General features: G+C 38.6%; 1 protein-coding gene across 6 annotated transcripts in view; it reads right to left on the bottom strand.

Moving 5' to 3' along the window:
• The window catches only part of LOC126354294 (ribonuclease 3), a 244,217-nt gene that overhangs the window by 92,598 nt on the left and 124,537 nt on the right, over positions 1 to 27,082 (bottom strand). For all 6 annotated transcript variants that reach the window (XM_050003841.1, XM_050003843.1, XM_050003842.1 and 3 more), the window contains 5 exons: positions 26,323 to 26,454; positions 25,315 to 25,458; positions 24,989 to 25,092; positions 22,308 to 22,413; positions 13,559 to 13,720 (listed from right to left, as the gene is read on the bottom strand). In XM_050003841.1, the coding sequence (XP_049859798.1) occupies positions 13,559 to 13,720; positions 22,308 to 22,413; positions 24,989 to 25,092; positions 25,315 to 25,458; positions 26,323 to 26,454 (648 nt within the window). The remainder of the gene's footprint in view (positions 1 to 13,558; positions 13,721 to 22,307; positions 22,414 to 24,988; positions 25,093 to 25,314; positions 25,459 to 26,322; positions 26,455 to 27,082) is intronic.

The raw sequence follows: 27,082 nt of genomic DNA, 5'->3' as shown, positions 1-27,082 counted from the left end.
GGGAAAAGTCTTGATGACTGACTGATCTGGCCTTGCTACATTAACTAACATGGCCTTTCTGTGCCGGTGGGCTGAAAGCAAGAGGAAACTATAGCCATATTTTTTCCTGAGGATATGCAGTTGTAGTGTATGGTTAAATGCTGATGGCATCTTCTTTGGTAAAATATTCCACAGATAAAATAGTCCCCATTCAGATCTCCGGGTGGGAACTAGTTAGGAGGATGTCATCAATAGGAGAAACAAATCTGGCATTCTACAGGGTGGGCTGTGGAATGTTAAATCTCTTAATCAGGCTGGTGGGATAAAAATTTAAAAAGCGAAATGGATAGTGTGAAGTTAGATATAGTGAGAATTGGCAAAGTTCAGTCGCAGGAGGAATAGGACTTATGGTCAGGTGAGTACAGAGCTATAAAAACAAAATCAAATAGATGGGGTAACTACCATGAACAGCACAGTGAACACATTATCTTATCTGAGATAGACACAAAGTCAATGCACACAACAGTCCTACAAGTTTATATGCAAACTAGTTCTGCAGATGAAGGAATTGAAGAAATGTATGATGAGATAAATTATTCAGATAGTTAAGGCAGACAAAAACTTAATTGTGATGTGGAACTGCAATTCGATAGTAAGAAAAGGAAGAGAAGAAAACAGCAGATGAATATGGACTGGAAGAAAGGAATGAAAAAGGAAGTGGCCTGTAGAATTTTCCACAGAACATAATTTAATAACTGCTAATACGTGGTATAAGATTCACAAAAGAAGGTTGTATACATGGAAGATACCTGGAGACATCAGAAGGTTTCAGATCGATTGTTGCAAAAAATTAGGAAATTAAGTAGATGAGACCTGGATAAGTGGAAAGAACCATAGGTTGTTGAGAGTCTAAGAGGTCACATCAGGCAATTATTAACTTCAACAGAGGAATGGAATACAGTGGAGAGTGAATGGGCAGCTTAGAAGATGAAATAGCGAGAGGAGCAAAGAATCAAGAAGTTAAAAAGATGAGTCCTACTAGAAATCCTTGAACATCTATAAGTCTTAGGAAGAAGAAAGTGCTGCAGCTAAAAGTGCTGCTGCTAGGTAGTAGCCATGGGCGAGGTGTAGGTCCTCAGTTACAGGAAAGTTTAGGGGCAGCGTACCAGGCCACCAGTATCTTCAAGCCAAATGCAGGGCTAAGTCGTGTGATAGAGGACCTAGGGTCTTTATGTATGGACTTTACAAAAGAGGACCATGTAGTGATAGTGGGTGGAGCGGGAAACATTTTGGACAGGGATTGGGCATATAACATACGTGGTAACCTGGACAAGATAGCTTCCCTGACTCTTGGCACCAACGTACACTTTGTTGAGCTGTTCCTGTCATAATCAACCACACCCTGGTGGAGCTGTGAGGTGAATCAATGTGGGGTTAGTGATGGTTCTGAGGTCAGCCCCCTTTGCTCAGGTTTCTCTGGTGCCTGTCTGGACTACCAACAGATGGGGTTTCACTAGGCGTGGCCTACACCTAAACAGGACTGGATAGGGAAGACTGGTACAGTTGATTCATGAAAGTATACGGGGTTGATCTTGGGCCACACATGGTCAAATACCAGTTGTCATAGGTAGGAAAAGTAGGCCTTTTTTTAGGATAAATCCAGACAGCAGGTTTCCCTGTCTAAAGAGTATCTCCATCACTTTATAAAATACTGAAACAATCACTCACAAGAAAGATTTTAACACCTCAAATATCACATATACTAGAAGTCACAAAGAAAAGTAAACCATTGGAAAGAGTAACATGGGGCATTTCACATACTTAACAATCTTCCATCAAAACATGCAATCAATAAAAAATAAAATATAGCTATTAGAAGTTGAGCTCCAATCTCTGAACTGCAGAGTAGTTTGTATTACTGAGCACTAGTGCAGAGACACAAAAATCCAACATGTAGTATTATCATTGTACAAAAAGGCAAACTCTTACTGCCGAACTACTTCAAGGGGGTGGAGGATCATACACTTATATCAGAAAATGAACACAGTTCAAATCAAGACAAGACCTCAGTACAGTAACAAAAGACAAACACTGAAATATCAGCTATTGTATTAACAGGACTTGATATTAGTAAGAAATTAATCATTTTGTGTGTGTACAGATCTCCCAGTGGTAGTGTGGACACTTTTTTCAATAAGTTAACAGAAGTTCTAGATAAAGTCTCAAGTACAGAGGTCACATAATTCTGTGTGGGGACATTAACATCAACACTAATATCATAAATGAATCCATCGGCACCTTCATAAATATCCTTCAAAGTTTTGGCATGTCCCTATTGGTCAATAGTGCAACAAGAGTTACGATGATGACTTCATCAGTAATTGACCATGTGGCCACAAATATGGACAGGGAAAAATATGATGTAGCTATAAAGGGTCTAGGACTACCAGACCATCACTGTCAAATAACAACAGTAAAATAAGGCATTGAATCATTTCCTAAACTACAAGCCTACAAATGGCATCCATCAGAAATCAAAATAAAAGATTTTTCAAAAGAACTAGGAAAACAAGAAGAATATAAGGAAACCAACGTGAATATGAAATTCTCTAAATTCTCCACATTGTTTAAATTGAAGTCTGAAAAGGCATTTTCCAAAAGTATGCATGTCTGTATCAACATCTCACAAAAACAGATAAATAACAGCAGGTATTAAGAAGTCATCACAAACACTTAAACACCTCAGTTCCATGAAAAAGATTTGCAATGATCCAGAATTCTTAAATTTCTATCACAGATACAAAAAGGTCTATAAGAAGGTGCTGATTGCTGCAAAAAAGTCATTTAATGGCAAAGAAAACATATAATGCAGAGAATAAAAGCAAAGCAGTCTGGGGTGTTATAAAAAAGGAAATGGGGAGAGGCAAACAAACGCATAAATAACATACTGCTAAGGGAGAAGGATAAGATAATAAATGATCCACAACACTTAGCAAAATATGTAAATGAGCATTTTTCTAGTATTGCAGAGAAGTTACAGCAAAAATTCCCCCAAACAAATATAACACCTATAAACAATTTTGCACTAAATACAATGATGTTACTCCAAACCACAGAGAATGAAGTCAATAAAACTGTTCAAAAACTAAAAAATAAAAAGTCAGTATGCTTTTGATGAAGTACCAATGTGTGTACTGAAACTATGCATAGAGATTATACAACACTCCATAACAAATATAATAAACAAATCCTTCACATCAGGGACATTTCCGGAGTAGTTAAAACAGGCAAGAGTTGTAACTTTGGTTAAGAAAGGTAATACAGAAGACACTGAAAATTGCCAGCCCATTCCCTGCTGTCACCATTCTCAAAAGTAATAGAAGCAATTATGAAAGACAGATTGATGAATTACCTGAATAAATACAAAATTTTAAGCGAATAACAGCTTGGTTTCCAAAGTGGCAAAAATACGGCATCAGCCATAGTAGACAAAAGTATTCACAATAGTTGTACCTGATGCTATTGATAAAGATGAATGTGTCACAGGCATATGTTTGGATCTTTTTAAGGCATTTGATACAGTCGACTACAAGATTCTATTCAATAAATCAGAAGCATTAGGAATAAGAGGGGTAGTTAATAACTGGTTTCGATCATACCTAATTAGTAAAACACTCATCAGAACCAAAATACATTAATATACGGGTTCTGAAAGGTAACATATTAGGACCAATACTGTTCGTGATACACATCAATGGCTTTCCCAGTAGTGTTACCCATGGTGAAAAAATTCTCTTCGCTGATGACAGCAATATTATAGTCACTGAGAAAACAAGAGAACTCCTTGCCGAGAAAGCAAATGAAACTCTCGACGTAGTTTATGATTGGTCAACAAGCAATAAAGTGACATTGAACATAAAGAAAACTAATGTCATGAATTTCAGTATGAAGAGAAAAAATGACAATGTGAAATTAAATGTAGATGGAACCTTTATAGATTGTATAACAAATGAAAAATTTCTGGGAATGAATGTTAATTCTCCGTTGAAGTGGTGTGAACATACGAAGGTACTTGCAAACAGAATGTCATCAGTATGTTACGCCCTTAGAATCCTATCATCAGTGTGTAACATGCAGTGTCTTTTAGTTACATATTATTCATATGTACACTCAATTCTTAGCTATAGTATTCATTTTTGGGGAACAAATGCACAAAATATAAACACAATTTTCAAACTCCAGAAAAAGAGCCATAAGAATAATAACCAAAAATACTAGTTGAGCTCATTGTAAAGATCTGTTCAAAACACTGGGGATTTTAACTGCTCCATGTGGATACATTTACCAGTCAGTTGTACATATCAAAAATAACATTGGTAATTACTGCACAAACAGCTCTGTCCATGACCATGCAACAACAAATAGACTCAACTTCACACTTGCCAAGAAAAAATAAACATAAAACTCAAAATAGCATTTTCTACCAAGGAATAAAACTGTACAATAAATTACTAAAAGAGATTCAAGAAATTGCAAAAATACACTTCTTTAAAAAGGTAGCTAAAAAGTACCTGTTATCCAATACATACACTGAAGGATTACTTAGATAAAAGAGAGAGTGGCAGTTTGATAAAAATTGTTGTACAAATAAATAGTAATAATAATAATAATAATAATAATAATAATAATAATAATAAAACATCCAACATTCCAAGTAACACCCTCACTTTATGTCTTTTTCCTTCTTTTTTCCTTTCTAGAAATACTTACCCCAAGCTATGCATAGAACAATACTAACACCTCTTCCTCTTTCTGAGCTCAACATCTCACTACGGAGGGATGCTGCCTCAGTTTTTCAGGATAGCAAATGGGAAGTTGTGGTACAGAAAATGGTCCCGAGATCACCAGAGAGAGAGAGAGAGAGAGAGAGAGTGAGTGAGTGAGTGAGTGAGTGAGTGAGTGTGTGTGTGTGTGTGTGTGTGTAGTGAGTGACGTGTTAAGAAACCATGTGTGTATAGTGTCTGCAGTGACTGATAGTAAGACATGAGTGAACACTGTGGCATTACATTATTTAATAAGTTATTTGTAAAAAAAAAAAAAGTATTGAAAGTATTGTATACCAGGAGTAAATCTAATGATTGTTTCTAACTAGAAGTCTGTAGATATATGTCTATAAGAATTAGCTTATTTTAAATTGATATAAATTTGTAAATACTTTGACATGTCCTATATCCTTGTAAAAAGAGATCTAAGGATGAATAAAGCTACTATTACTACTACTACTACTACTACTACTACATCACAGGAGTTGTTGTATTTAACTGATGAAAGGAGAAAATAGAAAAAAAAAGACAGCAAACAAAGCAAGCAAATGGCAATACAAATATCTAAAAAATGAGACTGACAAGAAGTGCTGAATGGTTAAGCAGGGGAATGGCTAGAAGATAAATGTAAGGATATAGGAGCACATATCACTGTGGAAAAGGTAGACACCACCTATAGGAAAACTAAAGAGATCTTTGGAGAAAAATGAAGCAGCTGTATGAAAACCAAGATCTCTGATGGTAAACCAGTAGTAGGCAAACAAGGGAAAGCTGATAGGTTGTCAGATTATGTAAAAGGGCTATACAAGGGAACTGAACTGGAAGGCAATATAATAGAAAGTGAAGAGGATATAGATGAAGATGAGATGGGAGACATGATGCTGCAAGAATAACTGAAAGACCTAAATTGAAACAAGACCTCGGGAGTAGACAACATCCCATCAGAACAACGGATATTCTGGGGAGAGCAGCGAGGACAAAAATTTCCACCTGTTGTGCAAGATGTATGAGAGAGGTGAAATATCCTCAGACATCACATGTAATAATTCAAATTCCACAGAAAGCGAGTGCTGAAAGGTATGAATATTACCAAAGTATCATATATTAAAATTCCAAGACTTACCAAGCGGGAAAGAGCCGGTAGATAGGCACAATAAATAAAACACACAAACACAGAATTTCTAGCTTTCGCAACAGACGGTTGCTTCTTCAGGAAAGAGGGAAGGAGAGGGAAAGACGAAAGGATGTGGGTTTTAAGGGAGAGGGTAAGGAGTCATTCCAATCCCGGGAGCGGAAAGACTTCCCTTAGGGGGAAAAAAGGACAGGTGTACACTCGCACACACACACATATCCATCCGCACATACACAGACACAAGCAATGCTTGTGTCTTTCCGCTCCCGGGATTGGAATGACTCCTTACCCTCTCCCTTAAAACCCACATCCTTTTGTCTTTCCCTCTCCTTCCCTCTTTCCTGAAGAAGCAACCGTCGGTTGCGAAAGCTAGAAATTCTGTGTGTGTGTTTGTGTGTTTTATTTATTGTGCCTATCTACTCGTGCTTTCCCGCTTGGTAAGTCTTGGAATCTTTGTTTTTAATATATTTTTCCCATGTGGAAGTTTCTTTCTATTTTATTTACATTACCAAAGTATCAGTTTAATAAGTCATGGTTGCAAAACACTAACAAGAATTCTTAACAGAAGAATGGAAAAACTGGCAGAATCTGATCTCTGTGAAGATCAGTGTGGATTCCAGAGAAATGGAGGAACACATGAGTAACACTGACCCCTACGATTTGTCTTAGAAAATAGGTTAAGGAAAGGCAAACCTATGTTTACATCATTTGTAGACTAACAGAGAGCTTGGGCAACATTAGCTGGAACGTACTCTTTGAAATCCTTAATATATGAGGGGTAAAATACAGGGAGTGAAAGACTATTTACAACTTGTACAGGAACCAGACAACTGTTGTACGGGAAGCCGTGGTTGAGAAGGGAGTATGACAGGGTTGTAGTCTGTCCTTGATGTTATTCAATCTGTACAATGAACAAGCAGGAAAGCAAACCAAAGAAAAAACTGGAGATGAATTGAAGTTCAGGGAGAAGAAATAAAGTTTGAGGCTGCCAATGATATCGTAATTCTGCCAGAGCCAGCAGAGTATTTGGAAGAGCCGTTGAATGGAATCAACAGTGTCTTCAAAGGAGACTCTAAGATGGACATTAACAGATTCAAAAGAATGATAATGGAATGTAGTCAAATTAAATTGGCGAAGCTAAGGGAATTACATTAGGAAATGAGACACTAGAAGTAACAGATGAGTTGTGTTCTTTAGGCAGTAAAATAACTGATGATGACCAAAGCAGAGAAGATATAAAATGTAGAGTCTCCTTGGCAGGAAAAGTGTTTCTGAAGAAGAGAAATTTGTTTACAGCGAATAAAGATTTGAGCATTGGAAAGTCTTTTCTGAAGTAATTAGTCTTGTATGGAAGTGAAATGTGGGTGATATACAAAGATCTGACAAGAAAAGAATAGAAGTTTTTAAAATGTAGTGCTATACAAGATTACTGAAGATTAAATGGGTAGATCATGTAACTAATGAGGAGGTACTGAAGAAAACAGGAGAGAAAAGAAATCTGTGTCACAACTTTATTAAAAGATGGGTTTGGTTAATAGGACATGTTCTGAGATGTCAAGAGAAAACCAACTTAATACTGGAAGGGGGGGAAGAGAGAGAGAGAGAGAGAGAGAGAGAGAGAGAGAGAGAGAGAGAGAGGGGGGGGGGAGGGGGGGGGGGAGAGTGAAATGGAGAGGGAGGGGTAAAAATTGTAGAGGGAGACCAAGATATGAATACTGTAAGCAGGTTCAAACGGATGTAAGTTGAGTTATTTGGAGATAGTGAGGCTTGCACAGAATACAGTAGCACAGAGAGCTGTATCAAACCAATCTCCGGACTAAAGACAACGATGACCACCACCAGCACCAACAACATCAGCATGCTGCAGGTATCTGCAATTGTGCACATGTCAACATGGTATCTGTTTACAGGTTTTTTAGGGATACACTGCTGCTATTTGTATTGTGTCTTCACTAAACTTCATGGGACTGGTGCTTTGGTCAGCAGTCATATTGCTATGGGCTGTGGTGCATGCAGTGTGGTGTAATCGTTAGCGTCGCTCTCTGGCATTCTGAAGGTACAAGTTCAAACCCAACCACAAGCAATTATTTGTTATTTAGTATTTGTCATTTCTGTAGTACTCTTGAAATAGCTTATGTTTGTAATGCTTGTATATTCTGGAATATTCAATGTCTGTATAAATATAAGCAGTCTGGAATATCCAATGTCTGTATAAATAAGTGTGCTTTCAATTCATAAGCTCAGTGTACTTCATTGATGACCCTGTTTTTGGATTTGGACTCAATTGTGGTTTCAACATGACACTGTTTGTTGGGCACACTGGACAGGACCCAATGAAATGGCTGAAAGGAATCAAATGAGTTGCCAAATAGCAAGTGGGATGACATGAGGTGTTTGGCAAATGAGTATTTTTACTTTTACTTGGACAGCACAGCAGTGAAGAGAAGCTCAATAGCTAGAACAAATTTCACACCACATCAGAAGAAAACATTCGGCCACAATCAGCTGCAAACAATTAAAGAACAGGTCTCAATGTAATAGGGAAATGACACAGTCATACATACAGAACGTTTTGGTCTATGACACATCATGAAGCCAAATACAACAGAAGCAAACAAAATCTCATACTTGATGACAGGAGTTGCAGAAAACATGAAGCAACATCTTCTGGTAAAGGATGTCACCACTACAGAGGAGTTCATCATGTGGAGCCACTTAATTGAGAAAATACAACAGAAAAGAGTTGGATGAAAGAGGTGTGACCAACTGCTGAATGTCATTCCTATGGATGTTGTGGAAGATCACCATGACCTTGACTCTCTCACATGTCAGGCAGTAAGGAAAGAGATACACCAGTGAATGGCAGACAGAAATGTCGGACTGAGTACATAAGAGATAAAAACCATGAATGTCAACACTTAATGTCAGAAAGTAATACAGTATGCCCAAGAAGACGTGCCAGTAGTCAAATGTGCCATGAAGATTGGACTTGGCCAACTCAAACTTCTGTTGCAAATGTCAAATGACAGTCAATGAAGGTACAACCAACTCCTTTTCACCAAGTACAATGCCCCACAGAAAAACAGACAACTGGAGGAGGTGGAGATTAGCATTTAACTTCCCATCGACAGTGAGGTCATTAGAGATGGAGCACAAGCTCAGATTAAGGAAGGAGGGAGAAGGAAAGTGGCCATGCCCGTTTGAAGTAATCATCCCATCACTTGCCTCAAGTGAATTAGGAAAATCATGGGAAACTCAAATCAGGATGGCCAGAGTGGAGTTTGAACTGTTGTCCTACCGAATGCAAGTCCAGTGTGCTAACCACTGAGTGATTCTGCTCAGTCAGAAAATTGGAGGATGGAGGACACTACACCAGGGTATTTTCACTGTGGGGACCCTAGATGCAACATCATCAACTATGGTCATCCATACAGACTATGATACTGGTTTTGGAATAGGCGCAGTTCTAGTGCAGATTCAGGAAGGTGCTGAAAAGTTGATAGCTTACGCTTCCAGAGTACTCTCAAAGTCTGCAATGAACTACTCTGCATTCAGAAAGAGTGGTTTGCAGTTGTCCTGCCAATCAACACGTTCAGGCTGTATTTATTTGCCAAATTATTCACTGTTGTGATGGATCACCATTCTCTACACAGGCTGACTAACCTGAAAGCTCTAAAGAGTGGAGGGGCAAGATGAGCACCTTGCCATCAGGAGTACAGCGTGACAGTGGTATACAAAAGCTGACACACACATACAGAGATGTCAACTGCCTTTTATGGAATCCTCTGGTGGAATGCAGCAGTGTAGATGAAACCTCAGTCATCATTACACTGACATGACTGCTGAACAGAGGGAATATCCAGCACCACTGAAAACCATAGAAACCTGAAGGAGGAAGAACTAGCTTTTGTGGCAGTTTTGGATGCAACTGCCAGAATATATTATTGTTGGCAGCCATCTTGATAAATTTGTAATTGACAGAATTATGTCTGATTGTGGATGAGTTTTGATCTGTGATTGTTAGGGATTGTTATGACTGATTTTAAGGATATATGTTATTAAGTTTCAGCTATGCGTCCATTGTTTTCTTGCCATTTTCTAAATCTTGGTATTCATGTTTAAAGATTTATTTCTAGACAAGTTGTGGGGATGGATGACGGATGATGGGATAAACAGAGCCTGCATCACAGTCTTTGCCTCTGTAGCAAATCATCTGATTATACAGTCTCATTTTGTAACTACAGCTAATTAACAAACCAATCATCCTCCATGCAGAGCACTGCAATTGCACAAATGAATATTCCCTGCTACTTAAAATCACGGCGCAGAACTGAAAATGGAACGCTTTTGCTAATGTACTATGATTAGCGCATTTCAGGTCTGATGCAACACTGATGGATTTAAATGGACAGGATGAGGTTAAAATGCTTCTTCACCCCAATTGGTGAACAATACAAACATACTTATACAGTTTGATAACATCTGTGTCAGGTTGTAGAAATACAATAAATTCTACACAGAGTCAGACACAGGTATGAATGGCCAGGTCTATACTCATCTGTTAACACACTATTTGAGCCACTGTAAGGATTGTCAGTGACAAACTTGTGCCAGTGTTACCTCTGAGACATCTGGTACCAATCCCATCTGCAGCTATGACATACCATCAGATTGGAATCAACCTCTACAGGAGTTTCCAAAGTCGACAAATGGGAATTAATGGATAATAGTCTGCACTGACTACCTCACCTGCTATGTTGCCCCTCAAGCTGTGGTGATAGCCGAAGCTTCGGAAATTGCAAAGTTCCTACATTTTGAAGTAAGAAGCACCCCATGTGATGATCTACAATCTTAGAAAAGTTTTCCAGTTGAGACTTGTGGCAGAGGTACTTTCACGTTGTGCAACTGACATCCACAGATGAATGGCCCCACAGAAGGCTTCAATAAGGCACCGGTAAATATGCTTTGGATGTACACCAGTGGTGAAGAGGGGATTGGAATACAATACTCCCCGTCAGGACGTTCCATAAAAGAAAGCGAAGCAAGAAACTGCAAGCTTCACCCTAGTCTATCTGCTCCATAGTTGTTAGGCCGAAACAACGGATACACTGTTCCCATTTGAACTAACTGATACTCAGGATGACTACATGAAATGCCTCATTAGCAGGACTGAAGAAGCAAGACAGCAGTGTGGCATGGATGGCCATGAGGAACAAAAGCACTACAATGTGAAGCACTGTCCAGTGAGATAGAACCAATAAGTCTCAGATTGGATTTTTACACCTGTGCAGAAATAAAGACTATCAGAAAATTTACTAAAGTGCCACTTTTGGAGGGTTCATATTCTTCATGGCTTGTTGGATGCCTCATACATTGTTGAGGATTATGACCCTTCATCAAGAAGACAAAAGTGCAGATACATTATCCATGTTCTCTGTATGCAGACCTAGTACAGTCCAAAGGCACAAATTGACAATGTAGGGTTCACGGAAACTGGAGACACACTTTATGATCACGAAGCTTCACCAAGAGGGGCTGTTATTGATGCACATCACAGTAAAGAGGATGTAACAACACGACCAGAATGTGAATGTCCTCAAGTGCTGCCGTATAGAGTATCACTGACAAGCTCTAGATCCAGAGTGCTCGTTTCGGCACCAATAGGAATTTCTGAAACAGCTGGTTGCTGTTTCTCGAGATGAAGGAGTCATGCCACAAACTGTGGTGAGAGCAGTGTGATGCAGTAGCCAGCTTCAGTGCTTTGATGCACTGTGTGTTGCCAATTCAAATTCGACCACCAGCAATTATTTGTTATTTAGTATTTATCATTTGTGGGCGGTTCTTGAAATAGTTGTTTTCTCATGCTTTTATTTTCTGGAATATCCATTGTTTTTATAAATACCACATGTCTGAAATATTCAATAACTGTATTAGTGACTGAAAACATAGTTTCAAATAAAGCCACTTTGAACAGAGTTTGAAAGACTTTTTGATAGGTAACTCATTCTACACCACAGATGAATATCTTAACAAGGACTGTTAGGTCAGCTTAAGTAAAAATGTCTGTTAGATTTCAGTTTGGACAGCACATGGTCACAATAGTCAAGAACAGGTATTCCGTGTATGGCAAATTTATTAAAAGTGCATAACTATGTTTCATTCTGCCAGTGTATTAATTATGTAAATTCTATTCACATATTTTGACAATCTCCTGACAGATGATCAGGGTAGTGAAGTTTTATGATTTTTATATTACACTTTCTGACTTGTTCCATACCCACAAGAATCATCTCATTTTTGGGTCTATGGCACAAAAACAGAATCTAATTTAATCTACTCTCTCTGTCCAGGATGACCCTGCCTTCAGATTTAGACCTGATTGTGGTTTCAGTGTGACAATATTTCCTAGCTGTATGTATAAATGAACAGGGTGTGAATGAAGTAGAAGACATTATTTAGTTGGCAAAATATACAAATTCGAAAAGCACATGAATTTCCACTTTATCGGTATTTCACCTTCAAGAACGTGGCAGATCTCATGCATGAACAGCCTTCATCCTTAATATTTACAATAGACTTAACACCTTCAAGAGGAAGAGGAAGACAGATGACTGGAATTTTGTCATTAGCTAATTGGAATCTCATTACTACTGTTTACTGATCACTCCGCTTCCACTCATGATGGTATCAATAACTCTCATAACTGACATTGGCAGTGCTGCAAATTTCCACAGCCCTTAATGAATACATATTTTCAAGAAAACTTCTCTGTAAATGTGTGGTGTGGTATGAAAGTAATCAGTTACTTGGATATGTTGCATTACTTTAACTTATTGCATGACCTCATTATGTAGCATTTCCTATAAATGATCTCTCAGCAATATGTTAGGAAAAAGTTTCTTTGATTACAAGGCTGTGTATGTTCTTCCAGCATTGTCAGGTCTCTGTACATTCATCAGGTGACACACCATCTAAACCTAACATGACAGAAATGGTCATATTTCTTGACGAGAAAAGATTCTTGAATGTTAGCCTTTTAAATTTTTGCCTGTTGTGAGCAGTCACTGAGTCACAGATGGGGACAATGGCAGGGTGGGGGACAGAGAACTAAATAATCAGTTTTTGGGCTAAGTCCTTTACCAGAAGGCCACTATCGTTCCCGGGTGCATGGAGACAGTGACCATATATAAGTGTGAGTTGTGTTTGTGTGAAGATGTGTGTCTTTTCTACTTCTGATGAAGCACTTAGTCTGAAAGCTGACTATTTAACATTCTTTTTCACTGTGACAGTTGTGACTCAATGTCTCGTCTATGTAGTGAGTAGCAATCTGTTCTTTCCATATTGTTATTCTATCTAATGCTTCCCATTGTTTCACACATTCACTTTAAAATGATATAAATGAATTTCATTAGTTATACAGTTATTTTGTACAACCAAGTAATACTGGACTTAATTAAAATTAGTGAATGGTGGCAGTAAAATCATCTTGCTATTTACTCTCTGCTTCATCCAAATATGTTAATCTATGACACACACACACACACACACACACACACACACACACACATCTTAATACACATATTCACTCTGAACCAAATATTTAAAAAGATGGAAACACAGAAACCTTATCAACATAAAGGGCACCAAGGAATGCTTCCAGCAGATCAGCTCTGTCCTTTGTCTTCAATTCAGCCTTTGGATTAGAGTAGAGGGCATAACTTGTCATGCCCAAATCGTCACATACTACTGCCTGAGTTCTGTTGTTCACGAGTGAACTGCGGAGAAGCTGCGAAGAAAAGAAAGAAAAATAAATATTTTATTCATGGATGTAATTTTCAGCTGCTGTACTTCATATTTCACAATAAAATTTGGTCAACAGCTTCAAATATATTTTTATTTTGCCTTACTGGCTTTGATAATTTTTTTTAAGGGGCTCCATCAGGAGCTGCATGCACCATGACCACCACACTAGTGTTAATAGCAAAATGAGAGTCAGCATCAGTAGTTGAAGTTGAAAACTTTATTTCTTTCACATTTATTTCAAAATAAAGATTTGTCCCTCAAAGACCAATGCTGGCCCTCCTTTTGTTATTACTTAATTTGCCATTTTCAGGAGCCTATAAAGTTAAGGATTTTTAATTTGCTGAAACTGTAAAATAAAAATATTTTTCCAACTGACAACTGAATTTTACTCTGAAAAATATATATATCTAACACCAACTAACTATTATATTAACAATACACAGAGTTTTTTTCCCTTTGTGTACTGCACACACAATCACAGAACACAATATTATGTAATATGTATTAACACAGACCACAGCTGACACTACATGCATTTCATAACAAACAAATGTGTACCAAATGAAAGTACTACTAGACAAGTAACCACCTGAAAATTTTAATTCTGTTTGTGTCATAATACTCTCATACACAACAAAGTAGATATCTATTTAGAACACCAATAATCTACTTATTTCTGCTATCCCTATATGGATTGGGACTAAGAAGTGAAAGAGGAAGCCGCCTCATAGAATTTTGCACAGAGCTCAACTTCGTCATGGCTAACACTTGGTTTAAGAACCATGAAAGAAGGTTGTATACATGGAAGAACCCTGGAGATATTAAAAGGTATCAGATAGATTATATAATGGTAAGACAGAGATTTAGGAACCAGGTTTTAAATTGTAAGACATTTCCAGGGGCAGATGTGGACTCTGACCACAATCTATTGGTTATGACTTGTAGATTAAAACTGAAGAAACTGCAAAAAGGTGGCAATTTAACGAGGTGGGACCTGGAAAAACTGAAAGAACCAGTGGTTGTACAGAGTTTCAGGGAGAGCATAAGGGAACAATTGACAAGAATGGGGGAAAGACATACAGTAGAAGAAGAATGGGTAGCTCTGAGGGATGAAGTATTGAAGGCAGCAGAGGATCAAGTAGGTAAAAAGACGAGGGCTAGTAGAAATCCTTGGGTAACAGAAGAAATATTGAATTTAATTGATGAAAGGAGAAAATATAAAAATGCAGTAAATGAAGCACGCAAAAAGGAATACAAACGTCTCAAAATTGAGATCGACAGGAAATGCAAAATGGTTAAGCAGGGATGGCTAGAGGACAAATGTAAGGATGTAGAGGCTTATCTCACTAGAGGTAAGATAGATACTGCCTACAGGAAAATTAAAGAGACCTTTGGAGATAAGAGAACCAATTGTATGAACATCAAGAGCTCAGATGGAAACCCAGTTCTAAGCAAAGAAGGGAAAGTAGAAAGGTGGAAGGAGTATATAGAGGGTCTATACAAGGGTGATGTACTTGAGGACAATATTATGGAAATGGAAGAGGATGTAGATGAAGATGAAATGGGAGATACGATATTGCGTGAAGAGTTTGACAGAGTACTGAAAGACCTAAGTCGAAACAAGGCCCCGGGAGTAGACAACATTCCATCAGAACTACTGACAGCCTTGGGAGAGCCAGTCCTGACAAAACACTACCATCTGGTGAGCAAGATGTATGAGACAGGCGAAATACCCTCAGACTTCAAGAAGAATATAATAATTCCAATCCCAAAGAAAGCAGGTGTTGACAGATGTGAAAATTACCGAACAATCAGTTTAATAAGTCACAGCTGCAAAATACTAACACGAATTCTTTACAGACGAATGGAAAAACTAGTAGAAGCCGACCTCGGGGAAGATCAGTTTGGATTCCGTAGAAATACTGGAACACGTGAGGCAATACTGACCTTACGACTTATCTTAGAGGAAAGATTAAGGAAAGGCAAACCTACGTTCCTAGCATTTGTAGACTAAGAGAAAGCTTTTGACAATGTTGACTGGAATACTCTCTTTCAAATTATAAAGGTGGCAGGGGTAAAATACAGGGAGCAAAAAGCTATTTACAATTTCTACAGAAACCAGATGGCAGTTGTAAGAATCGAGGGACACGAAAGGGAAGCAGTGGTAGGGAAGGGAGTGAGACAGGGTTGTAGCCTCTCCCCTATGTTATTCAATCTGTATATTCAGCAAGCGGTAAAGGATACAAAAGAAACATTCGGAGTAGGTATTAAAATCCATGGAGAAGAAATAAAAACTTTGAGGTTTACCGATGACATTGTAATTCTGACAGAGACAGTAAAGGACTTGGAAGAGCAGTTGAATGGAATGGACAGTGTCTTGAAAGGAGCATATAAGAAGATCATCAACACAAGCAAAACGAGGATAATGGAATGTAGTCGAATTAAGTCGGGTGATGCTGAGGGAATTACATTAGGAAATGAGACACTTAAAGTAGTAAAGGAGCTTTGCTATTTGGGGAGCAAAATAACTGATGATGGTCAAATTAGAGAGGATATAAAATGTAGACTGGCAATTGCAAGGAAAGCATTTCTGAAGAAGAGAAATTTGTTAACATCGAGTATAGATTTAAGTGTCAGGAACACATTTCTGAAAGTATTTGTATGGAGTGTAGCCATGTATGGAAGTCAAATGTGGACGATAAATAGTTTGGACAAGAAGAGAATAGAAGCTTTCGAAATGTGGTGCTACAGAAGAATGCTGAAGATTAGATGGGTAGATCACATAACTAATGAGCAAGTGTTGAATAGGGTTGGGGAGAAGAGGAGTTTGTGGCACAACTTGACCAGAAGAAGGGATCGGTTGGTAGGACACGTTCTGAGGCATCAAGGGATCACCAATTTAGTATTGGAGGGCAGTGTGGAGGGCAAAAATCATAGAGGGAGACCAAGAGATGAATACACTAAGTAGATTCAGAAGGATGTAGGTTGCAGTAGGTACTGGGAGATGAAGAAGCTTGCACAGGATAGAGTAGCATGGAGAGCTGCATCAAACCAGTCTCTGGACTGAAGACCACAACAACAACAACAACAACAACAACATAGAAAACATTTGACTACAAATGTATGGATGAAGTATATTGTTGTGGTCTTCAGTCCAAAGACTGGTTTGATGCAACTCTCCATGCTACTCTGTCCTGTGCATGCCTTTTCATCTCCGAGTAACTACTGCACTCTACATCCTTCTGAATCTGCTTTCTGTATTCACCTCTTGGTCTCTCTCTTGTAATTTTTACCCCACACACTTCCCTCCAGTACTAAATTGGTGATTCCTTAATGTCTCAGAATGTGTCCTACCAACCAATCCCTCCTTTTGGTCGGGTTGTACCACAAATTTCTCCAAGATAATATAACGATTTCAAATGCACAAAATTTATGTGAAGTGTCAAACTTCGTAGCAAAAGATTCAGTGTTTCAGTTTCTTAGCTAAACTTGAAATTTCAGCGCCGAAAACTTCGACTTCTTCTTTTGCCTTTTCTACAATCATTCTTTTTTATTTTTGAGCTTTTTTTTATTTCTTGAACTTCCTTATTTTAAGATTGGTCACTTCATTTTCATCAGATTTCTTCTTTTTTAAGCCTTCTACTCCTTTTGATAAACCATTCTTCACAGCTAGTATCATTGATTCAGTTGTTTCTCCCTATTGTGTACACCACCTAATGATTGTATTGTATTATAAAACTTTTTCTGCAACAATTGTATCTTCTTCTAAGTTTTCAATTAAAACTTCTTTGTTAACAGGAAAGCATCTATTGACTGCAGCAGTTCCATGAAACATGCATAACAGCTTCTGCATGAACTTGATGAAACTATGGTTCACACTCTGCAACAAATTCAACAGAAAGTGATAAAGTTTATCCTTCTTAGTATTGAATTATTTCAGTTGTTCTGCAGAATATTCACAAAATTAAAGTATTCTCTCTTCACTATGTCAGCTGTTGATGAAGTGATATGATTTTTTTGCATACATTCCTCCAATGCAATTGTCTCTCAAGAGTTTTTCAAAATAGAGCTCTGCATAATGGGTTGATAAACATGAGACACCTTTGACTATTTTTAATTTCAAATTACTCTTCACAGCAATTTTTAGGTGCCAACTTTCCAAAATACAGAGTGTCCATAAAGTCCTTTACAACTTCAAAATTTTATTACAAAGACAACTGTTGAAATATTTTACCGAAATTTCTTTTATTGTAATCACTGTTTACTGAAGTTTTTTGTTGGTGGAAGGAACTGAACCTCTATAAAATGGAAATGCCTCGAGAGAAGACACAATGTGTGTCCTGATTTATTGAGATAAAATCGGATGTACAGATTCAATGGAACTTCAGAACGAAGTATGGAAGAGATCCATCATCACAACCTTCAATCCATGCATGGCACAAAAAATTTATGGAGACAGGGACAGTGTTGGATAAAGGGAGGGGTGGGTGACCAAGAACATCCGAGGAAAACATCGATCGTGTTTTAAACGTCTTCACTCGTTCATCTACGAAATCTATCCGCTCTGCTGCCAGACAGTTGCAACTACCACGTTCAACTGTGCATAAGGTCCTCCACAAGAACGTATGGTTGTACGCTTACAAAGTGCAACTATTACAGACACTTTAGTCAAATGACAAGCCAAAATGGACAGAGTTTGCACTCAACATGCTGGAACGTCTTTCGGAGGATGAAGCATTCCTCAAGCGAGTTTGTTTCTGTGACAAGGCAACTTTTCATGTTTCTGGGACATTAAACAGATACAATGTGAGAATCTGGGTATCTGAACACCGTCATGTGACTATGAAGCTTCACCAGGATAGTCCAAAAGTGAATGTGTGGTGTGGAATCATGTGCAGCCGAATAATTGGTCCATTTTTCTTCAACAAGACGACAATTACTGCAGATGTTTACCTCGACCTTCTGACCAAACATGTAGCCTCACAAATGACTGACTTACGACCAGCTATCATTTTCCAGGAAGATGGTGCACCACCACATTGGGGACTGCATGTTCGTCGGTTCCTCAATGAAACATTTCCAGGGACATGGATTGGGGGGCATGGGTCAACTCCTTGGCCACTATGTTCGCCAGATATAACTTCCTTGGACTTTTTTATGGGGGTATGTAAAAGATATTGTGTATCGAACACAGATATGGGACATTGATGAGTTGAAGCAAAGGATTTGTAATGTCATTACCACCACTGATGACGCTATGCTACAGCGAACATGGCAAGAAATTGAGTACCATCTTGATGTGCTTCGTGCAACTAAAGCCGCCCATATAGATGTCTATTAAACACTCTCAAAAAAACTTTTATAAACACTGATTACAATAAAAGAAATATTGTTAAAACATTTCAACAACTGCTGTTGTAATTAAATTTTGAAGTTGTAAAGGGACCTTATGGACACCCCGTATATATATATATAGACTTTAGTTACCTGAATACTAAAATAGCTCCATAAATTTTCAAAATAGTACAAATGGAAAATGAAAAACAGTATTTTTACATCATTACTGCACAATCAATCATGTTCATGAAACATGTTAGTTCTGAAAATTCTATAGCAGGTCCTACCTTTCACTGAAATTGTTTGCTTGATGGCAGGTGTTGGGTCTTCCAATGTTTTAATTTCCATTTCCTCATCTAATGTCCAACAGGAAATTGTTTATTAATCAAACTACTTATAGCACTCTTTTCAATTGCTGTAAATTAAACTATTTGTATTGTGTAAAACAATGATATGAAAAAAAGGGGGGGCAGCAGCAGTTGGAAGGCTTCAAGCAGTATTGATATGACAATGTTTGTTGCCAGCTGTGCAGCATAAAATTAACTGGTGTAGACTGCTTGTTGTCAGCTCTGTCACTGAACTCTGTCATTGTTATCTGTGTTTTTGATCCACTTTTGGCCATTGTTTTTCATTGTTTGACATGACAGTACAAACAAATATCTTAATTTTGACATTAGAAGGTATTTAACTAATGATTATATCCTTCCCTGCACTTTGCTGCTTTTGTGGAAGCTCAAAACACAAGTCTGTCTTGCCTGCACAGTGTACATACAGTACTTGGACGCACTTCACCTTTCCCCGCAGCAAACACTGTGTGCTCCTCTGCCCCCCTCGCTCGACAGATGTCAAATTATAGTCTGTGAGTAATATGGAATGGATGGCTGAATACAACATTTATGGGGGTATGCACCTGACTGACACTCAAAACAAAATTCATGACCACTCACTCAATTTCATTACATTTTCATTACTATGTCATGAACTGGACTATTTGAAACAGAGCTTATGTTGCACACAACATCCTTTACTACCAAGCTAGTGTCATCAGCAAACAGAAATTATTTGGAACTACCTGTAATACTAGAGGACATATTGTTTATAAGAATAAGGAACAGGTGTGACCCCAGCACTGATCCCTGCGGCACCACCCATTTGACCGTGCACTGCTCACACCCTGTACCACAACCATTTCACAGTAAAACATGTGAGAAAAGGATACGATGAGTTTCACACGAGCAATGCTTTCTAAAACCATGCTGATTCATGGACATAAGCTTCTCAGTCTCAAGAAAGTTTATTATATCCAAACTGAGAATATGTTCAAGGATTCTGTAGCAAGCAGAAGTTAAGGATATTGGTCTGTAATTTTGTTGGTATGTTATTTTACCCTTCTTATATATTGGAATAACCTGTGCTTTTTCGGTCGCTTGGACTTTGTGCTGGGTAGGTAAGGAGCCTATGCTGGAGAGTACTCTGTAAAATTAAACTGGGATTCATCTGGACCCAGTGATTTATTTGCTTTCAAATCGTTCAATTGTTCTCTACACAAGGAATGCTTATTATTATGTCATCCATATGGGAGTCTGTCCGATGGTCAAATGATGGTATGTTTGAATGATCCTCCAGTGTGAACGATTTCTTAAATGTTAATTTTAAAACTTTAGCTTTCGTTTTGCTGTCTTCAACTGCCACACCAGACTGCTCAACAAGGGAGTGAATAGAAACCTTAGACTTGCAGCTCCATGCCACAGCAGCTGGAGACAGTGGCAATGTGTGTGTGTGTGTGTGTGTGTGTGTGTGTGTGCTTTATATTTCCGAAAAATGCCTTTGGACCAGAAGTTTAAATGTTTAGTATGTTGTGACAGTGCCACGACATTTAACAGTGTCGCCACGACAGTACGCGCAAACGGCGATAGAGGCGCTCCGCAACTCGGCTGAGCGCGGGAGCGTCACCTAGCTACGAACGGCACTGACCGCATGTCACGGCACGGCAGTCGAATAAGAGATACTGAGTTGTTGTCTCTAAGCGAGTGTGTTTGAATATCCACGCAATTATTGGTGATTAAAGGTTATAACATAGTATTCTTTTGATTGTGTCCGTCTGTGACTCACCGCCTCTTCTATGTAGTGAATAGCAGCCTATGCTTTCCATAATATTTTTGTTATTCCATCCTAGACTTTCCATTGTTCAAAAATGTGTTAAAATATCTCAAAACTGAGTGGGCTAAATCTGTGAGCAATAGATGGGCTGACATGCATCTCAGGCACTGGCCTGTCCACAGTGCTGGTAGTTTACGAAGCGGGCAGCTTTCATGCCCTACATCATCTACGAAATCCAGGTAGAAGTAAAAAGGGGAAGGTCAACAAAGACAAGTTAGTGTTATAAACGGCGTAAGGCAGGGTAGCAATTTATCACAACTGATCTGGCAGCAGTGTGAATAGACTTTGTAGATGAGCGAGTGAAGACGTTTAAAACACAATCGATGTTTTCCTCCGATGTTCTTGGTCGCCCCCCCCCCCCCCCCCCTTCCCTGTATCCAACACTGTCCCTGTCTCCATAAATTTTTTGTGCCATGCGTCGATTGAATGGTGTGATGATGGATCTCTTCCATACTTCGTTCTGAAGTTCCGTTGAATCTGTGCATCCGATTTTGTCTCAATAAACCAGGACACTTCTCTTGAGGCGTTTCCATTTTATAAAGGTTCAGTTCCTTCCACCAACAAAAAACTTCAGTAAACAGTGATTACAATAAAAGAAATTTCGGTAAAATATTTCAACAATTGTCTTTGTAATAAAATTTTGAAGTTGTAAGGGACTTTATGGACACACTGTATTTTGGAAAGTTGGCACCTAAAAATTGCTGTGAAGAGTAATTTGAAATTAAAAATAGTCAAAGGTGTCTCGTGTTTATCAACCCATTATGCAGAGCCCTATATTGAAAAACTCTTGAGAGACAATTGGTTCAAATTCTGTTGAGATCTTTGTGCTGCTGGTAGTCTGCCAAGAGATCTCTAGTTTTATGATGATTGTGATTTGTATCTTGTTCAAAATCACAATCCCACTCTGAATTTTCCCACACTAACTCATTTACACAGAAATATACCATACTGAAAACCACATATTTTGTTCTCCCCACTCCTGCTCTCTCTCTCTCTCTCTCTCTCTCTCTTTTTCTCCCCCCCCCCCCCGCATACACACACCATGTGCTGAATAATAACTGAGGAATACTTACAGACAAATGACCTTCATGGTGCTCAGGAAAGTATTTGTACAAATACTCTGAAGCAATTAACTGCAGGACAGTATCTCCGAGGAACTCAAGCCTCTGATTTGAACCCCTGTAGAATTTACAGAAAGATATATCATAGTCATACTACTGAAAGAAAGATAATTATACATTTTGAAAAAATACATTTTTAAGATATTACTGTTCATCTACTGAAGGAAAAGTGATGACTTACTGTTGTCACTAAACATGGAATAGAATAAAACTATGCAAGCCAAATACAGGGTGGAGACAATTTGTGTCACGAAATTTTAATCCTGTATAGCTGACGCCTGTAAGAACCAAAATTACTAATGCTGTGTAGCTCGACAACGCACCATTTTTAAACTAAGGAAACTCGGTGCCACATGCTCCGATTGGTCGCGGGATTGCCCTGTTGCCATTCGTCAGTTGACTGGCAGCGCTATGGTTGTCAGTTCACACATAAAAACATCCCTTGCCCCGTCACTGCCCTAACATGATATGTGCACATCTTGAATAGGTCTTGCTGTTCATCCCCACCTCTTGTCAGAGGTATCAACATGTAAGCTTCGCTTTGGAGCGCGCGCACACACACACACACACACACACACACACACACACACACACACACACACACACACACATCACCTGCAATTTAGTCATACAGTAAGCATGGCGGCACAGTATTTTTTTTTTTTTTATGGACTAGCTCAATGGTTGTATGAGGAACAGTGCCCATCAAGACGCCACCCACACCCATGAACATTTACAGCAATTCACCAGCGAATTGGTGAAACAGGCTCATTAGTGTGATATCATGGTGATGGAGGAAGACCTCAAACACGACAGGATGCTGCATTTGAAGAGACTGTTCTCGATCGCTTCGAGGAAGCACCTATGACAAGTACTTGAGCAGTTGGACACAGTGTTGGGGTCACTTATCAATTAGCCTGGAGGTTTTGAGGGATGACAGCCAGCATCCATTTAGTTTCCACTCCGTTCAAGACCTAAATCCTGTGGCGGACTATGAACAGAGGCAAGCTTTTGCTGGTGGTTTCTGCAACGTGTTGCACAAGATTCCAACTTTCCCACCATTGTGTTGTCTAGCGACGAGTGCACCTTCCATCGGGATGGCCTTTACAACACTTGAAATATTCATTACTGGGCAAGGGCAAATTCTCACATCACATATGTCCATGGACACCAGGAACCATTTTCGCTCAACATTTGGCCAGGCATTGTGGGTGACTATCTGACTGGGCCAGTCCATCTGCCTCCTCGACCTAGGGGGCAAATTACCTTCACTAGTAACTCTACCCAGCCTGCTGGACGATGTTCTCCTGGACATACAGCTATGCATGTGGTTGCAGTATGATGGGGCGCCTGCACGTAACAGTTGTGCTGTGTGCGGAGATTTAAATGAACTCTTTGACGGTCGGGCAATTGGCAGAAGTGCTCATAGGACATGGCCCTCGCTATCACCAGACCTCACGCCACCGGACTTTTTCCTGTGGTGACTCTTCAAGGTTCTAGTTCATCCACCTGACTGTGAACAACCTAGAAACAAAGACGAATTAATGGATCGCATTCACCATGCTGCCAGTGACATCAGGGCAATGCCAGGAATCATTGAAAGAGTTCGGCAAAACACCATTCGACGTTACCAAGCTCGTGTCGCATCAGAGGGTCACCAGACCGAGCGCATGCTTTAAGTAAACAATGTCCTAGCTACAAAAAAAGGACCTTTCCAGGGCCGACACAAGTTGTAAAAGACACTCTGTAAGTGAACTAGCAGCTGTTGATGGGCTTGTTCCCAGTACGTCTTATCATGAAACTACAATGAATGTGCTGGGACACCTGTGGATTCACCCCCACGCTCCCAGAGTGGAAGGCTGGCGCACTACAACCAAGCATGCGGACCGCCTCAGACACATCGTGATCTCTGGCAGGCAAAGGATTTGTGGTCATGCGTTGTCCAGAGCATCTGGCAACAGGGCAATCCTGTGGCCAATCAGAGCATGTGGCGCCAAGTTTCCATAGTTTAAAAATTGTGCGCTGTCAACCTACACAACATTAGTAATTTTGGTTTCTACTGGCATCAGCTATCTAGTGTTAAGATTTCATGACAGTTTTTCTGCACCCTCTACACTGTTATTCCAAAAGAGCATGAATATTTCAACGCATGTTCATGCAAAGTATCAAAACACATTAAGTACATCACAGTGTAAAGGAAGATTTTAAGTTTTATAATGCATGGTAGTACAAAAATAAAGACCATAGTGATGGGCTTAACTAGACATTGTTTTCGGAAAAAGACTTTACTTCACCTACAGGAACCATGCAATATGACTGAAGCAATAAGAACACTACAGAATATGTGGCAAAAATATCACAGCCAGCCCTTATTATTAACCATAAAGAATAACAGGTAATGAGTTTGTCCATGACTGGATCATTGTAACATTCAAAGTGTATCACAAAAATTATGAGCTACGTTTGTCAGCCATTCACATACTACCAATGTTTCAACCATTCTTTCATTTACAAATTTGTTCTTGCCTGCCCAACAGCAACCAGAGCTATTACAAGAACAGGGAAGCATGTGCTCTCCACTGTTTTTAGTTTATAGTTTAAAATATATTCCTTACAGGAGAAACAGTGCTTACAGTGTCAAGTTGGTGTAACCAATGCTTCGGTCCGTAAATGCTCGAGCCAAGAGCCTTATGTGTTTAAATTCAACTCCAATAGATTCTTCAAATTTTGTCAGTTTCTGGGGAAAAAAAGTAGAACAATACTGAAAAATATTTGCATTTGAGTAACATCTGAAAAATGTTTGAGGCATAAAATTTTTTATACAATTTGAATTATTGGAAACAAAGAAAATGAAAATTACACATGGCATACTTAAAAAAGTTACTCCATGCAAAACCTCATACACATCACAAATGATAAGTGACAAAGTAGGTCTCAAACACAATGTTTGTCAGCTCACTTGCAAAAGCTCAAAAGCTGGTATCCACTTCCTATCCCCCATTGGCTCTTGTTCTTGCAGAGGATGTGGAGGATAGTTCACCCACACATCTAACAAATCCAGATCTTCCTTAAATAATGTTTCTGAAAATACCTTGTCTGCCACCTAAAAATGAAGAAGAAACTGTTAAATTTTTAGGTAGATATTTTACTGATACATCTAAATAAACACTGATGTTGCAGTAAAACACAAAGAAGGAAGCAACTATCATTGAATATAAAACAAAATCTATTCTGAATGGGAAGATCTTAATGAGAATGAAAACTAAGACTGCAGAAGAACATGAAGTGTCCTGAGAAGACACCCTTCCTTTAAAAAATAAATCTGACAAGAACGAATGCATACGACAGCTGCAACTGAAAGACAGAAGGAAGAGACAAACCATAATGTACAAATGAAATGCAATTTCTTACATGAAATTGGAACTAAAAGTGGAGAATATGGATATAACTGGCTACACCTATTGATAACTGATTTGCAGCATATTTTTAAGGAAACACTGGTACCCCCATGAAAAAACAATGATAAATGAACACAAATCACACTGTTTCAAGCAAATACATTTTACCCCTTTACTTTCTACTTATCGTCCACTGAGGCCAAGCCTTAATATTTGTTATCATAACCCCAAAGCCTTAATATTTGTTATCATAACCCCAGCTCTCCAGTGAGGAAAAGCGAAATAGCAAAGTTGTAAATTCTCATGCTCTCCAAATGATTAATTAATGGTCTCAGTGTGATTTAACTTTTGTAAGCAGCACAAGAAGAATGACTCTGTTTTTCCTTTACTTGAAACAAGAAATGCTCCTATTTTCTTTTATTTGAAATAAGAAACACAATTTAATAAAATACAATACATTGGATGAAGAAATATGAGTATTAAAATTCTTACTCCCATCAAAGCAACTTACTTACATGTTACCATTATATTTTTTATTGCAACAGAAAAACAACAACTTTGAAACTCACTCCAATTCCTCCATCCAGAAACAGGGCCCCCATTAAGGCTTCAAAGCAGTTAGCCATAGCATGTCTAAGCTCCAAATCATGACACAGGTCAGAACCATGGGCATACAGCATATAATCCTCCAATTTAAGAGTCTGCAGAATAAAGAATATAGTTTTAAATTACAAGAATATAATTTTCAATGATAAGCTATTTAGATGAAAAAATAATTGAACTTTCACTTTTCTACTTGGATCTCGACTCACTATGTCATATCTCAATACATTTAATTCAAATAACACATACATGCAATTTCTTTTATGCAAATGAGTGATAAAGGGAAATATCCCGATGAGCTGCACAGTTGCTATACTTTCTGACTTGTTGGATGTTATAGTGAACTGATTATCATCAGCCTTTCTCCACAAATGTGTCCTGGTAAATCTGCAGTAAAGAATGATTTGTGGAATACTGCATTGGGAAAAATTCTTGAGTTCACTATAAGTACTTTTTATTTTGCAAGAGTAATTCTTCTTCTGATGGAAGTGGACAAAGTACAGGGTGATTATAATTGAAGTTCACCTTTCAAAACATTATAGAAATAAGACCATTGTCAGAATGACATCAAATTGCAATTGGATATTATCGCAGAAGGGGGAAAACATACGACAGGGGGGAAAAAAATGTGGAAATTGATGAATAGATGGCGCTGTATGTGATAGAATATGTAAATGAAAACACCCGTCATGCGTATAACCCACTGAAGTTGGTATAAACATGCCA

The sequence above is a fragment of the Schistocerca gregaria genome, chromosome 3 (genome assembly GCF_023897955.1).
Source record: "Schistocerca gregaria isolate iqSchGreg1 chromosome 3, iqSchGreg1.2, whole genome shotgun sequence".
In the NCBI taxonomy this organism is placed as follows: Eukaryota; Metazoa; Arthropoda; class Insecta; order Orthoptera; family Acrididae; genus Schistocerca; species Schistocerca gregaria.
This window is presented reverse-complemented; position numbering and strand designations above follow the sequence as displayed.